Raw genomic sequence first — 14979 nt, forward strand, 5'->3', positions numbered from 1 at the left:
CATTTCCAGTATAAAACTCTAAATTTGAAGGAAAGTTGTAAGTATTCTGCATGTGTTGCAACTTATGATGGAAGAGGAAGTTATGGAATGTGAAGCAGGAACTGGACTCACCTGCTGGGCTGTGACACCTCAGAGATGCTGGTTCAAGCTGCACTTTCAACACTAAACACTGAATTTTAAACACCTGCATTTCTCAGTGCTTGAAATTGCTGAAGGTCAAGCACAGGCCAAGTATTTGCCAGATTTAGGTTTTTTCTGCTTTGTTCCCCAGCAGACATTCTATTAAGTGACTGGGTTTTTTTTTCCTCTCTCCTAGGTGTTCACCTCCCACGGACCCACTGTGATCATGCCAACCTGGTTCTGTTCTCGAGAGTGGTTTTTTCACGTGGGAAAATTTGATGAGGGGGGAAAGGTGAGTAATGTGGATGACATCCAGGAACCATCCCTTTGTTTAACAGCCTCAGGAAGCCCTAAACCTGTTATTAAGGAACACTAGGAGAAGGGGTATAGATGAAAACTGAGGTCTAAATAAACCTGGGTCACCCCATGTACCTGTTTTTTAAAAAACAGTCATTAACCAACTGAAGTTGTTTGGGGATAACTCTGGTAATTGAATTGATTGTAGTTAAATCTAACACGTTAGATATGTCAATATACCTGGAAAAATTAAAGGATTCAGACGTAAAAGCTCCTCTTTAGTCCCTGAAATAGATGCAGCAGATGTGAAAGCTAAAAAAAGGTGAGCCCATAGTTTTGTTATGAACTATCTCTGCAAGGTAAGGCAGGTTGGTGAAGGAGATTGGGAGGGAAGAAAGGTGCAGGCAGGATGACAAAGAGATGGAAGTACATTCTCCTGAGGGGGAAGATTTATATCCCTGAGATGAAGAAAGAAGGGAGGAGGGGAGGTCACAATGTGCCATAGTACTACAACCATTAAATCTCTCGTATCCACTTGTCAATCCCAGTTCTTGTGCTTGTCTTTGGAAGATGTTAAGGAGCTTCTCCTCAGCATCAGGACTGAGAGGTTGCAAATTAAATGACTGTTACCTGAGAAGTTCCTCCCCTGACAATTGGGTGTTCTTTTTCTTCAGAAATTTCCTGCATAAATTCAGTTCAGTTGCTTTAAGCTCGTCAGCATGTTTATGGAATAAAATCCATGGGTGTCCATTGGTAGTACCAGAAATATTTTGGCAAATAGATCTAATTCAGGTACATTTGGATCCATTCTGTGTGGTTTGGACCTGAGAGGTTTTGCTTCCAGTAGTTTTGGTGAGATTTTAAGGCTAGAATGGGTGGTTCTGAATTTTTTTTGGGGGGAAGCCTTCATTATTAGTACACTAAAAAAATCTGCCAAGGCTATTTTCTATTTTATTATTTAAACTTCAACACATTATGATTATTATTATTGTTATTTTTATAGCCTCTAAATGAAACCCTTCAGTGCCATATAGTGTGTGTACATACACACAGATATACACACATGTATATGTGTATGAGGATATACAAATATTATTCTTCAGGCTGCCAAAAAAAATATAATTTAAGGAGACAGCAGACAGAGAACAGAATTGTTTAGAGCAGTGAAAAGATTTGCCCTTAATTACTTGGTGGGTGAGTGGAAGAGCTGGGAATGCTGCCTGGCTCCCAATACAATCTACATTCACTGACCCATGCTCTTTATTTCTGTTTTATTATTATTTCTTATCATTGTATTTGCACTCTCTGAAGAATGTTTGACTTCTTGAGCACTGTTAGTAAGCTCAAAAAAGAAAGCAAGCAAGTTAAAGCAGCAGCAACAATAGAGCAGCAAGCCTAATGATAAAGTTCAAGAGGTTAAGTTAAACAGACTATTGTTCTGTGCTTTTTGCTTTTAGTTTTGGGGGGGTTTTCCCTTTGTTTTGTTTTTTTTCGAGTTGGTTTTTTTCTATTTTGCCCTCCCTGTGTAATTGTGTAGGAACTGTGCCACTGGTTATTCAGCCATAATGCACTGACAATCTTAATCCCGATGATTTTGCAGCCACAAAGTGTGGTGTGTCCTCCTAGTTTTAAAAATTACCAGTGATAAGTTAAAGATGTTGTTTGTCCCTGTTGTGAAGTGCCCAACGTGTCCATGCCCAGACTGTGGCTGATACAGAGGAGCTTCAGAGAACACCCTGTGAACAAGGGGCTGAACAAAGCAAAGGACACGAGCAATGAAGTCAAACCTTTGTCAAACCTTTGTCCTCCGTGGGTTTAGAGGACGCAACATCAAGTCCTAAATCTTTCACTATTTAGTGTTGCAAAGTATTTAGCATTGCTCCAACTCGTTCATTTTCATTTGAAAAGAATTCCTTTGAGGGCAAAGGAAGATTTTTCTCTGTGTTATCAGTGGAGCTGTTGTAAACTATACTGAGGACTCTTCAGAATCATCCCTGTGGATGTTCTGACCTGACCCACACTCTGTATTAATCTGATCACGCCCATCTCCATTTTTGAGTTGGTATTTAACAGTGAGACCTGCAAGTGTCCTCTTGCTGCCAGTAAACACAGCAACAGGCCAACAAATCTCCATGTTTTGGCCTTCTCCGTTTGCTAAACTGTTTCAGTGCCAAAAAGCTGCATTTCTCATTTGAAATGAAGTCCAAACACCTGTTCTTCATATTTCAGTGCTTAGAACAAACGGAGGGTAATTCTTCCATGGAAGAAATTGTGATGTGGTGTTTATGGCAACAGTATGGGTGGACTGATAAAATACAAATAGATAAGCTATTTTGCAATCCTTTTTTATTCCAGGTAGATGTACTTATCTCTCCAGCCATCCAAGCTCAAAATGAAACAGATTTAAAAAAAATATTTACACTTTTTTTAGAAATAAAGTTCTTTCTGGACAGGGTCTGCAGTTGTTGGGAATCCTTTTAGGATTAGTTGTTGTAGTCCTTTTAGGTAATCACTGTGGCAATGTCCAAGCAGAATTCTAAATAAGATCTTCATAAATTGTCTCTAAGAACCTGACAGGTTTGTTTTATGCACTAATTAACTAAAATGGTAGAGGTGCAACCTCTGATAAATGATAATTAAAGCAGGACCACTGAGAAGTAGAGAATTTTAGCCAGCTCTGGTGGTGTGCTGAGACTGAGATAATACAATGGAAGTGGCCACAAGCCTATGAAGTAACATTTTAAACAGTATCCCCTGCTAGGAGGAGAGTCATGTGAACCACGTTTGTGACTTCTTTAGGAAACTAAAACGAAATAATCTTCCTGTTATCCAGCAAGTTTGGTAAAGAGTGCAGTGCTTACTGCAAGAAGTAGCAGGACCTTCACTAAACCCTTCAGAACTCACACTTGACATTTAGTGTGGCATTACCTGCATGGCTGGGTTTGCTCCTATAATTTTTTGGTGTCTTCTAATAACCAGCACCATTGTTGAAAAGTAATAACTGTGTCCAGAAGTGTCTGGTATAATGTGGAGAGCAGATTTTGAAGCTGTATCATCTGTTAGAGTGGGGAACTCACAAGTCACGTGCAGTGGTGGACGAGGTGTCTGTTATTAGGGAAGCAAAGTTATTGCTTCATATGTTTAACAGGGCACTTCAGTGAGAAATCCTGAGTACAATAAGAGCTGTACAAATGAGCATTGTTAACCTGCAGACTCCATTCCATGGAAAATTGTACAGTCTTGGCTTTCTCCAGGCACTATTACTCTTGACATTTTATATGCCAAACTTGTTTCTTTCTCTAGAGTTTTACCACAGCTTTGTCCCAAATTCGTGTCACCTCTGTATTTAACCTTCCTTTTTTAAGTGTGTGAGAACTAAAAATGGAGTGAAAGCCTTAAAGTTCTGAACTAATCTCGAAGTGCAAACAGGGGGGAAATTATTCATAATGAACCCCAGATGGAATAGAGTATTATAAGCCGCTGGCCTTTCTGAATACAAACTGTGGCTCCAAACAAAGTGTCTGGAGCTCAGTTTTGATCTATTTTTGTGATAAAAGGTCAGAAAAAACAGGAATTGAGGAGGTGTCAAAATATCCCTGGGTGCACAGGAGACTGCAGCCATGCAGTAAAGCTCTGAGGTAACTCTGGAGGCTGTTAGGCACTAACTAATGCAGTTTTCCATTTTTCTCTGCCAGAGCACACAAATGCCATGCCCTCCAGAAAGGCAAGTGGTTACAATAATGCCTGAGAGGTAAAAGGCTAAGTAGGAATTTGGTTTTTTTTGGAACATGAATTAAAATACTGTCAGTCTGTCAAATAACCGATCAAGGTGCTCTGGGGGAAAATCTGGATAAAACACAGGCACTGCTCGTTAATGCTGAACAGAAATAGATATTTGATCTAAAAAGGAAAGAAGATTGGTGGAGCCAATGATTAATTACACTTTATAAGCTATTTGAAAATTCACCCCATACCCCACGTCTAATTACATTTTCTGCTGGTCTGTTATTAAATATCATTTAGAATTTAGCAGCTCCCTTCCATTTGACTTCCCCATCATCTTTGTTTAACTGAATTTCTTTGTGCCAAGGCATTTGGATGAAAGCAACCTTTTGGAGTTTCCTCTAACCTGTTATTTCCAAACAATGAAGTAAATGTTACAGGCTTTGGGTCGTATAATCAAGGCAAAATGATGTAAAGGCATGATTTGGATGGGAGCCAAAAAATGGAGTGACAGATCTGCAGCAAGAGAGACTTAAGAATATATTGGATAATCCTGTAGAGAAGCTATTAACAGCTATTTAATTCTTTCCATTCACCAATTTTAAGCTCCTTTGAGGAATTAAAGCAATTTGGTATACTCTATCCAAGTTACCCTGATGTTGCTGACTGGTTTACAAAAGGAGTACCAAGTTATAGCCCAGTTTTCCTTGATGCCCCTGATCAAGAGGAAGGACTGAGCTTTTCCAAAACTGAAGTGGTTTTTTTTATTGTGTGGATAGATATAATTCTCTTGTCTTGTTTGTCATCACACTGTTTGTTATAAATGTGTGTACTCTTGAAATCTCCCATTTTCACTGGTCAGACTGCTCTGCACAGGCTGAATCTCCACTGGAAGTGGGCAGGGAAGGGCACCATGTCAAAGGAGACTGAGAGGAAGCTGGATAGAGGGAAAAGAGGTGGATGAGGAAGGTGGGACACATTGATTGTGCCACAGAATCACTCTCCTACATTGGGTTTAGCAGTAAAAGGCAGCTCTTATATTGTGTTTATGCCTGTACAGCCTCATGGTGGGTTCTGTCCAAGACACCAAAAAAAAGGACTCCTGTCAGCCTGAAGTGCTGCAGAAGTTACTGTTGGTCATCCCAGGGCTACAACATGATCTTATCAAGTGTTACAGCATTGCACAGAGAGTCACTCTTGCATTGTCCTCCAAAAACTGCTGATCTTCATCCCTGCTGGTGCTCCTCACCATTACTGATGGTGAAGGTGCAAGAATTGTAACCAGAATTGCTGGTTGTAGTGGTTGTAGTGGTTGGAGGCTTGAACCTCCTTGGAAAATACTTATATTGAGGTGGCTGGAGCACTGTTTGATGGACAGTGATCTGCCAGGAGTGACAACAGTGAGTGATGAGAAGAAGACAAGGGAAGGACTATTGATAATTTAGTTTGATCCCTGAACAAGGAGTTAGTTTAACTCATTAAGTTCTGCTTGACATCCCGTGGTGTATAAAAGATCAGTCCCCTCGTCCCTACAGCCAACCATCAGCACAGCAAGGGATACCTGCCCAAAATCCTGGGTAAACACAAACCCTTCACCTGTTCAGTAGTAATGTGATAAAGTAAACAATGCTTTTGCATGTGGCTGGTGCATTTTGGTTACAGCAGAGAGGGGCAGGCTGTGCTTTTCACTGGGAGCTGGAATCAGTTTATCCCTGAGTGCAGCAGAGGATGTAGAGTTGGATGTTGCCTGTGATGTGGAAAATTCTGTATGTAATCCAGTAACATGTAAACTGTGCAATTTAAATGTGTCCATTGGTGCTGAAGGCTACTGATGTGGTAGCCTATTGCTAAAATGCTGGGTTGGTAACTGATAGTTTAAGCTATGGATATTAATTTTCAAAAAATACATTAAAATATCCCTTTAGTGGTCAGACAGCTTTTCCTTTTGAAGTTGTGTTGTTTGACAAAGATTCCTGGTGTTTAAAATGCCGTCTGGATCCAATAATAGATCTCAGTTGGGAAGAAACTCTTGTGTTGCAGCAAACTTGCACGCTCAAGAGCCTTAGGAAGTCCCATCCCTGCAGGATCCATAACACAGTCAACATCTTTCCTGCCCTGAAAAATGCGTGGCTGTGCTGCTCCTTTGTAATGTGAGAGGCCACTGCTGAGCAGTACAAGGCACCTGCTCCTTCCTAGGGCTGAGTGCACTTTATTCCAGAGTATTTCTGCCAGTTAAAGGGAAGCAAAAGAACCCTTGGAACCAAGCAGCGTTTTGAAGGATCCTTTTACTTTTGCAGTAACTCTGCTTAAATATTCATATTAACGGTTGTCTTGAATAATGTAAATGCTGATCCTGAAGAGAAGGAATTGCTGATATGTGTGTGATGTAATCAGAGACCTGACTCAGAATATGACTCCTGCAGCAAACTGATACGTGCTGCAGAATTTGTGGCCTGATGACACGGTCTGGTGTGTGACTGGAAAAGAGAAATAGGTTTAAACTTTGCTGCTGGCTCAGTATTTCCACTGGAGTCCAGAATAAGAAAAATATGGAAAGGGCTACAAGATAAAAAAGAAATTAATTTTGTGTGTTTCTTGTGTTCTTGATGACTGTGGTTGCTGTCAGCTGCTCCAGCTTCCCCCACATTTCTCTTGTGGCTTTCAGGGTAGGTCCACAAAAATTGTATGAGGTTCTCTAAAACTTTTCTTCTGCATCACAGCTCTTCAACCAGAAGTCAGACAGACATCTGCAAAGGCAGACAATAGCTCCAGCTGAGCTGCCCTCGCTGAGCAGAGCAAAGCCCATTTCATTCAGAGTCTGGGAGTGTGGCCCAACTCGGTGTCTTACATCAGTCCCAGAGAGAGCTCTGGAGCTGCAAAGTCCAGAACTGGAGTTGATTCTGATTTCTCTCGAGATAAATATGTTCAAATGAGTGTTTTGGAGTTGTCTTTCAGGGTTCAGGGTTTTTTCTTGTCTCATTTCTCTTCCTCTCTAACACCCCGTCGACTGCTCAGCCTGGTGGGTATGAGAAACACTCCCTGAACTGTGTTGCTCTTGTAACTGGAGGGCCAGAAGAAACCACAGAGGGATTTTGTGTCCAGCACTTTAATTAGGGAATCTCATTTTCTTAATTATGGAATAAACTCAGAAAATGGGGGGAAATTCAGTTGTTTTTTTTTTTTTTTTAAACTCGGGCTCTTGTTATTTTTCTGGGTTGAAATAGAGTGCCTAAAACTGAGTTTGAGGTTTATGCCCTGGTTATTCATGTGTGTGATATTGTCTACAGAAAGAAATGTATTTCAGTCTCCTTCCTTTCCTTTCCTTCTCAACTTTTTGTTGTTATATTTCAGCTTTTTATTGTTTCTACACTGAAATACTTTGTTTGACCCACCTGGTTTTATATATCAGAGTTTTTTAGTCTGATAAAACCATGTGACCTTTTAAACACTGGGTTGGAGGGAAGAAGTGTCTGTATTTAAACGCGAAAAAATGTATTTCAAGAAGTTGCAGCATTGCAAAATATAAATAGATGCTACTTTTTTACCTTCTATATAAGGCTTTAAAGGTGGGTTTATGCTTTCATATACCACAAAATGTAATTGAATACCACGAGCCATATGATTGCCCTTCTGACACTAACTCTGGCACGAAGGTTTTCTGATTTTTAGGTGGGAAATGTTGCAAATGACTGTGAAATCTCTAATATTTCTTAGAACCTGCTAGATCCACAACTGTAGGAGCTTTTTTCTTGCAGTGTTTCATCAGGATTGTGTACAATCCCATTAAAAAGAATGTACCGTGGAAGGAAGTTTCAAAAAACAAGTAGTTCTGTTTTCAGATGTTGCCTCATTCTGAGGCTGCTTTTATTCAGGCTTTTATTGAGGTCTGTTATTGTGGGGCCTGAGTCACCTTTCCTGGGGAGAGACCAGTATTTGTACAACAACCAAAGAAAGAAGGGGAATTCTAGCACAACATAAAAACGCTCTTCTGAAGTCACTGATCCCTTTCAGTATAAACTGTTTGGTTATGTGGCACTTCAGGCTGCACAAACTGTTCAGTGCTGGGTTTCTTTCATTTTGGATTAACCTGTACCAAGCTTGATGTCCCTGTCAAAATGAGATGATGAAGATGATTCTTCCACCTCTGTCCTTGCAGTCAGCTGCACTTCATTTTTAACTAGCACTGCTTGGGTTTTTAGTAGCTTTAGCCACATTTATTTCATGACTCATTAGATAAATTCATTGAGATGTACACAAATAATCTCATAGAATGGTTTGGGTTGGAAGGGACCTTAGAGATCATCCAGTTCCACCCCCTGCCATGGTCAGGGACATCTTCCACTATCCCAGGTTGCTCCGAGCCCCATCCAACCTGGCCTTGGACACTTCCAGGGATCGGGAGTCCACAACCTCTCTGGGCAACAGAGAAGTTGTGTCTGTGAATAAAAATTATGTTAAACCAAATTCATTTGGCAGAAAAACAAGATGTCTTGAGGTGTAACTGAATGCTGGTCGCTGACTGGTGTGAAATAACTGCTTCTGTTCCAGGGGGTCCCAGAAGATCTGCTGTTTTTTTATGAACACATCCAGAAGGGTGGTGAGGTCTTCCGAGTGAACCGCTGCCTCCTGCTCTACCGGTACCACCCGCAGGCTGCGACTCATTCCGTCCTGGAGTAAGCTGTGGGGTTTGGGAGAAATGAAAAATTGCCTTTATTGCGGTTGATAGGCAGCAAAGATGCTTAATGTGTTCCAGACATTGCACAGCAAAACAATTACCCGGTTGTGTGCGCGTTTGTTTGTTTGTTTGTTTGTTTGTTTAAAAAGGCTGAAAAGCAAGCATTACATAAATACGTTGGTAGTTTTGATGGTGGAAGGTCAGTTTTCTGTTTGTTCTTGCTATAAATTGCTTTGGGGTAACATCCTGTGATGCTGGAGTTGAAATGATGAATGGAAATCTTTTGGTGCAGATCCTGCTGCCCACAGGCTGTCGCTGCACTGGTGTCTGTGACTGGGTGAGGCAGGAATGGGCTGGGGCCACCTCAGTATTTGGCAAATATTCTAAGAAATTGTTTTTTCCTTGCAGCTGTTTCTGAAATAATTTCACAATAGGTACTGTAACAGCAGGGGAGCATTTTGGGGGCTGCATTATAGCAGTGCTGTTTTCCCAGTGCCCAGTTACTCTTCCTTCAGGCTCTGCAACCCATCACGTGAGATCTCAGAACCTGCCTGAGTAACCTCCCTGCTCCTAAGCACCTTTACAGTTAAAATTTAAAAATTCAAAATTTAAAATCAAAAATTTAAAGAATTTCTTGCCCCTACAGCAGAAATAAAGAATCACTTGTGTGGTTCTGTATCTGATCTGATGAATCCCTGTTCAGAAGCAAAGGGTGAAGCAAGCAGTGAAACAATAACTTCTTCAATACTTTGAACATGGTGGCAAGAATGTGTTTAAAATATACCCTAGTGGTGAAATTTTATTGGGGTTTTTAATTGGGATTTTTAATATGTGAGGGTTTCATTCTCACAGTTTTTACCATGTGAAACATAATATAAAAATGTAAATATATATATAATATAATTTTTTTTAATGGTAAACCTTAGTTTCAGAATCGCTGTCTCAGTTTTTAAAAAGTAAACAGAAACTTGTAGTACCAACAAAAACCTCCTTCTGAAAGAAAACCCCAACAAACCCAAACCTTTAATCTGATAATGTGCTGCGTTTACATATATTATTTTCCTATTTTGAAGGGTCTAATCCATCTAAATCAAATGATGAGGTTTGAAAAGTCCCTGAGGATGTTTAGGGTAATTATCTCAGGTGCTTGCTTGTAAGCAGTTCCCTGCTGCCTTTCCAGGGCTTCTCAGCCCCTAAAGGAGATGTTGAATTGCCAGTTGCTGATTCCTCAACGTGCTGCAAACTGAGCCAAAGTCGTTCCTTTCTCTTGTGCACTGAGAGAGTGCACAATTTTTAATAGAAAATTACACGAGTTTTACTGCTCTTCAGGAGTCCCCCACCAGGATCACAGTGGTAATTAAGTAAACCTGTTTTCTTACTGATTGATGATATAAATGCACTTTTCAGTCATAGATGTGTGGCTTTGTAGAGCTGAGTAGTAAAACTAAATCATTCCTGTGTGCATTTTGGTTGTCTATCACTATGTTATTGTATTGCTGTAAATACTATAACATGCTAAGCATAAATAGCACGTGATATAGTGATCATGATTAATGTCACTATAGATCTTTATATAAATACATATATACACCTATAAAATAATTTAATTATGAAAAGGTCATTCCAAGCAAATAGAACATATTACTTGGATTTCACAAACAAGCGTGAGGTAAATTATTTTCCTTTTTGTTGGTGTTTGAGGGGATTTTTTCCCCCTCTTTTAGATCATTCTGGCACTCAGGGGCCAGCTTTTCAGCCCCGCATCGTGGGATGCTGGAGCTCCTGGAAGCCTTTTGCTTGCGTCTGTGGGAAAGCATCCTCTTCTTGGAAACGGATTTGTTTTGAATTTACTGCAAGCTGTTGCTTATCCAGATCTACAAGGTTGTGTGGCACAAGCCCCCTGAATTACAGCACGCTGGGGGAATGTGGAAACGCTGGGAGCTGTTTCAGATGTGCGGCGGGGACGTTCCAAATTTCGCGTCTCGTTCTGAGAAATCAGGGGAGGCCGTTCTTCCCCTTGGCTTTCTGCTGGCCCTGCTGGTGGGGATGCTTGGTGTGAGCTTCCAGACACGAGGTTGTGCAACAGCTCTTCATCCTGGCTCGTTGCTGCCCGCGTTGTTGAAGGGTTGGCAAGTGTTTGTGTCTGAAGACTGAGGTGCGTGTTGAGCAAAAAGAGATTAACGAGCTCATCACAAAGGTTTAAGTTTATAATTTAAATTGAGTCTTGCCTAACTCGCCTTGTGGTCACCCCACCTTATTTAATTTGCGTGTTCTGGCTTTTCTAGAAGCCTTTTTTGGGGGGGGTTGTTATGTTGAGCAGTTTTCTGTGGTATTTGTCTTTCTGCCATTGGCCCGTGTCATCTTCAAATTTTGACTTAGCCCAGACCTGGATTTGGAAATAGTAACTCACCAGCCAGATTAAGATCTTGTCTGAGATCAAAATTATGCTTGTAGGAAAGTTGGATTTTTTTTTTTTTTTTAACACTTATGCCTAATTTCAGTTTTAAACAGCAGAGCTGGTTACCAGGACTTGTTTATGCAAAGGTGAACAATTCCATCTTCTCAGCAAAGACAACAGTCACTTGTAACCTGTGATGGACTGATTTCAGTTTATGTGGGTGTCTTTCAGAACCGTGCAGGGGAAAAAAAAGCCTGACTTTGCTTTTTCAGACTTCCTAAAACATATGTACAACTACTTGGCAAGTGAGATTTGGTTCTTTTTTTGTTTAGCGTGTATAATTGCAAACACTCACGTTTTTTAGGTCATTTCCTATGATTAGTATCCTTCTGGAACGAATATCTGGAGTTGGGAATGTCTGTGAAGCAGGAAACACAATCTTATTTGCATTCTCCCTTACCCTGGGGGCATCAGTCTGTGTTATTAAGTGCTCTGGGTGCGTGACAGAATCTGCACCAAGTTCAGTGTCTATATTTAGATTTCGTTAGGAGCGTGCAGAAATATAGGCATTCATCTCCAATCCAGGATGGATACCTGCTGGATGGGAATGAGCAAGACAAGTTCTGAGGATCTTTAGCCAGGAATTTACAACACAAAATCCCACACCTTGTACCTCTTGGATCTGAATCGCTTTGCCTCACGTTGCAGTTTGTGTCCCGGGGCTGTGTGTGCTCGGGGCTGCAGAGCCACGTTGCACTGGTGTGATATCAGAGCTGGCTTTGGAGTGAGAAGTGCTGCAGTAAGAGAGTTTGATGTATAATAAAAACACTGTAAAACTCACAGATCTTTATCTTGCTGAAGTGGAGAGAAAGGGACTGTATATACAACAATGAACCTCACTGAGAGATGAAAGCCAGCTTGGAACAAGGTGAGCAATAAACCAGTGCACTTGTCTTTGGGCACCGTTGCTCACAGACAGGTGGTTGGGGAACTTTGCTAATCCTTGTAGCAAAATGCATTTTTTTTAGTCAAGAAAAATTTAATTATATGCAGAAAATAAGTTTTATCCCTTCTGTCTGAGATTCAGGTGGTTCTGTTTCAGGCAGAAAAGGTGAAGTGCATCTACAAGGGCTCAGTAATTTCATATCCCTGTATTCAGAGCAAGTATAATATTGGTCTGCAGAAATAACCAAAATTACATAATCTATTGAAACCATCTGGTTTCAAGCACTGGAAGTTTCCAGTGTCATCTGAGCAAAGGAGGACAGGCACTTGGCCTGAAACATTTGGCTGTTCCAGAGGTGCTCTGGGTCTCTATCAGTGATGAGCACAGGAATGCCTCCTTCATTTCCTGCAAAAACATACACGTCCAAAAATAGGCAGGAGAGAGGAATAGCGTTACATATTCCTGTACAGCTGAAATAAAGATGAGGTCAACTGCATTTTTATCTTCCATGCTTGCATTTGGCACTTCAATTAAACATGGAAACTAATGACCTCATTAGATTCTTGAAAAGTAAATGCCATTAACATTGATAGTCTCTGTCTTTCTTAATAAGCCTTTCATGAAAAATAGGCCACAATGCAAACCATGCCTCAGCTAATGACCCGTGGCCTGAGGATGAACTCAGACATTAATAGAACCTATTAACAGTGTAAATGTAATAACTCAGTGGGACGATATAGTCCAGCAATTAATAAGTTCACATGAAGTTCAACAGAACAACAACGACAAAAAAATATCAGTTTATTCACCAGCATGGCCGAGGTTCAAACGGGATTTATTTCTGAATTTCCTGTGGACTGTGAGGACCTTGAATTCTGTTCTTCCAGCTCTCACTGTGGTTAAAAAGTTCTCTGTTCTTCCACTATCGATCAGGTGAGATTCACCTATAATCCAGAACTCTCTTATCCTGCCATCAGTAAAAAGCCACTGGAAGGGGCTGTTCACTTGGGCAGCTCCTCTTCCTGCCTGGTGTCACCTGAGCAGTGTGGGGGCCAGTGTACAGAGAAAAGGTCAGATTTATGGATCTATAGTGTTACTGGGGATGGCAATCAACGCCTAAAATTCCAGTACTGTTTAGGACATTGGGCTTGTATTTCTGCATTTCTCAAGTACTTGTACATCTGTCCTTGCTCTGCTGATTCACTTATGTAGCCTCGCTGGGGGAAGGAGGGGAAAGGCTCTCAAACAGTACGGTGAGGTTTGACTGAGCTCAGGCATTAAATCATGTTGCTTTTATTGTCACATTATCTTTCATTTCAAAATAGGAGTAGAGCAGATGTTTCTTGACTCCTGTGTTCAGTCAGTGGTGCTCTAACAGAGCACCATTGTTGCATTACTTGGGTAGATGGTCTGGTAATAACTATTTGGGGCTGAGGAACACACGGCGTAGTCATTCTCACCCACTGCATGAATACCCTCATTTCACTCCTGCAGAAATTTGGCTCCTCTTCTTCCTTCCAGACGACATAACTGATGAGTATTGAGGGGCCACGGCAAGTGAGAGCTTAAGGAAAATTATGTAAGCCCCAAGAATGGCTTTCCAAGTGGAAAAATGCATACTTCTAACGTTTCTTTTGTGAAGATGTGACAAGAAAATGAAAGAAATGGGTAAAATAATGTATTTCAAGAATTAGGGACATAGGATATTAGGATATGGGAGCAAACTTGAACAGTGAGAAGAATTTTATCCCACCTTCTGGCTGAGGAGACTCTTGTGAGCTGAGCACAGGCTTGGAAATGCTCCTAAAGGCTACTGCAAATTGCTTTCTCCAGTCCTTTTTTGAGCTGGGTAGGAAAAGCAGCCTTGATTTGGGGTGATGTGGAGTAATAATACCTCCTAGGTGTTGCTGGTGGCCATGAATGTGTAATAATGCATAATCTGAAAATAGCCGTGAGAATCCTCTCCCGGCAGTGGTTTGTCCAACTCCTGGATCGTTTCAGGCATTTGCTTTAATCATCCTTTGCACGTTGCTGCAGCTCCTGTCTGCTGCACCTGCACTGGCTCGGAAAGGGTGGGAAAGTGGCATTCCCTTATCCCTCCAGGCAGGAATCCCAGTTATCTCTTCTGGAAACATCAAAAAATGTGGCAAATGAGGTGAACCGGAGGGGGGGTAACCGAAACTCTCCCTTGACACCCCCTGAGCATCTCTTGCTTCAACGTGTGAGATGGTGAAAACTCGCTGTGCACAAACAAAGGTGAAGTCTGTGAGTGGCACTCTAAAGTCAGTCACAAATTCTCCCCTCAGTCCTGTATTTATCTCTGCTTGCACTGTTAAAAATATTTCGGTGGTTAACTCTAGACTGCAAAGTGTTCAATATAATTTCATTTTTTCAATGGAGAAGAGTACAATGGGTGAGTTGTAAGTTCTTTTCTGTGAGCGTTGTCATCAGAATGCCTCATAGTGATGCAAGCAAAACTCACAACTGGTTTCATTTTCACAACCCAAAATAGGTGCTTAAGAAAGCTGTTTATTGGTGCTTAAATGAAGCTGTGTGACAGTATTTGTATGTTTGAACAATGCTCCAATTAATTTGGAGTTTGATAACTTTTATGTCCTTTTATTTCTGAGTGCAGTTCCCTTACATACTTTGACCACTTACACTTCTCAAAATAACATTCATAGGTAAGATGGGGCCAGTAAATGTTATTCAGTCTGAAATCTTCTATCAGCAATGAGATTTGAGTTTTACCTGCATAGGGACTTTTGTGGCATAGAGGCTCCCATCACCTGGACATCAAATGCTGTCTGGAAGAGCCAA

The 14979-nt window shown here is 41.0% G+C and overlaps 1 protein-coding gene across 1 annotated transcript in view; it reads left to right on the top strand.

Moving 5' to 3' along the window:
• The window catches only part of B3GNTL1 (UDP-GlcNAc:betaGal beta-1,3-N-acetylglucosaminyltransferase-like 1), a 101621-nt gene that overhangs the window by 70074 nt on the left and 16568 nt on the right, over positions 1–14979 (top strand). The window contains exons 4-5 of the mRNA XM_017834840.1: positions 317–412; positions 8689–8813. Of these exons, the coding sequence (XP_017690329.1) occupies positions 317–412; positions 8689–8813 (221 nt within the window). The remainder of the gene's footprint in view (positions 1–316; positions 413–8688; positions 8814–14979) is intronic.

The sequence above is a fragment of the Lepidothrix coronata genome, unplaced genomic scaffold, assembly GCF_001604755.1.
Source record: "Lepidothrix coronata isolate B3197 unplaced genomic scaffold, Lepidothrix_coronata-1.0 Scaffold242, whole genome shotgun sequence".
NCBI lineage: Eukaryota > Metazoa > Chordata > Aves > Passeriformes > Pipridae > Lepidothrix > Lepidothrix coronata.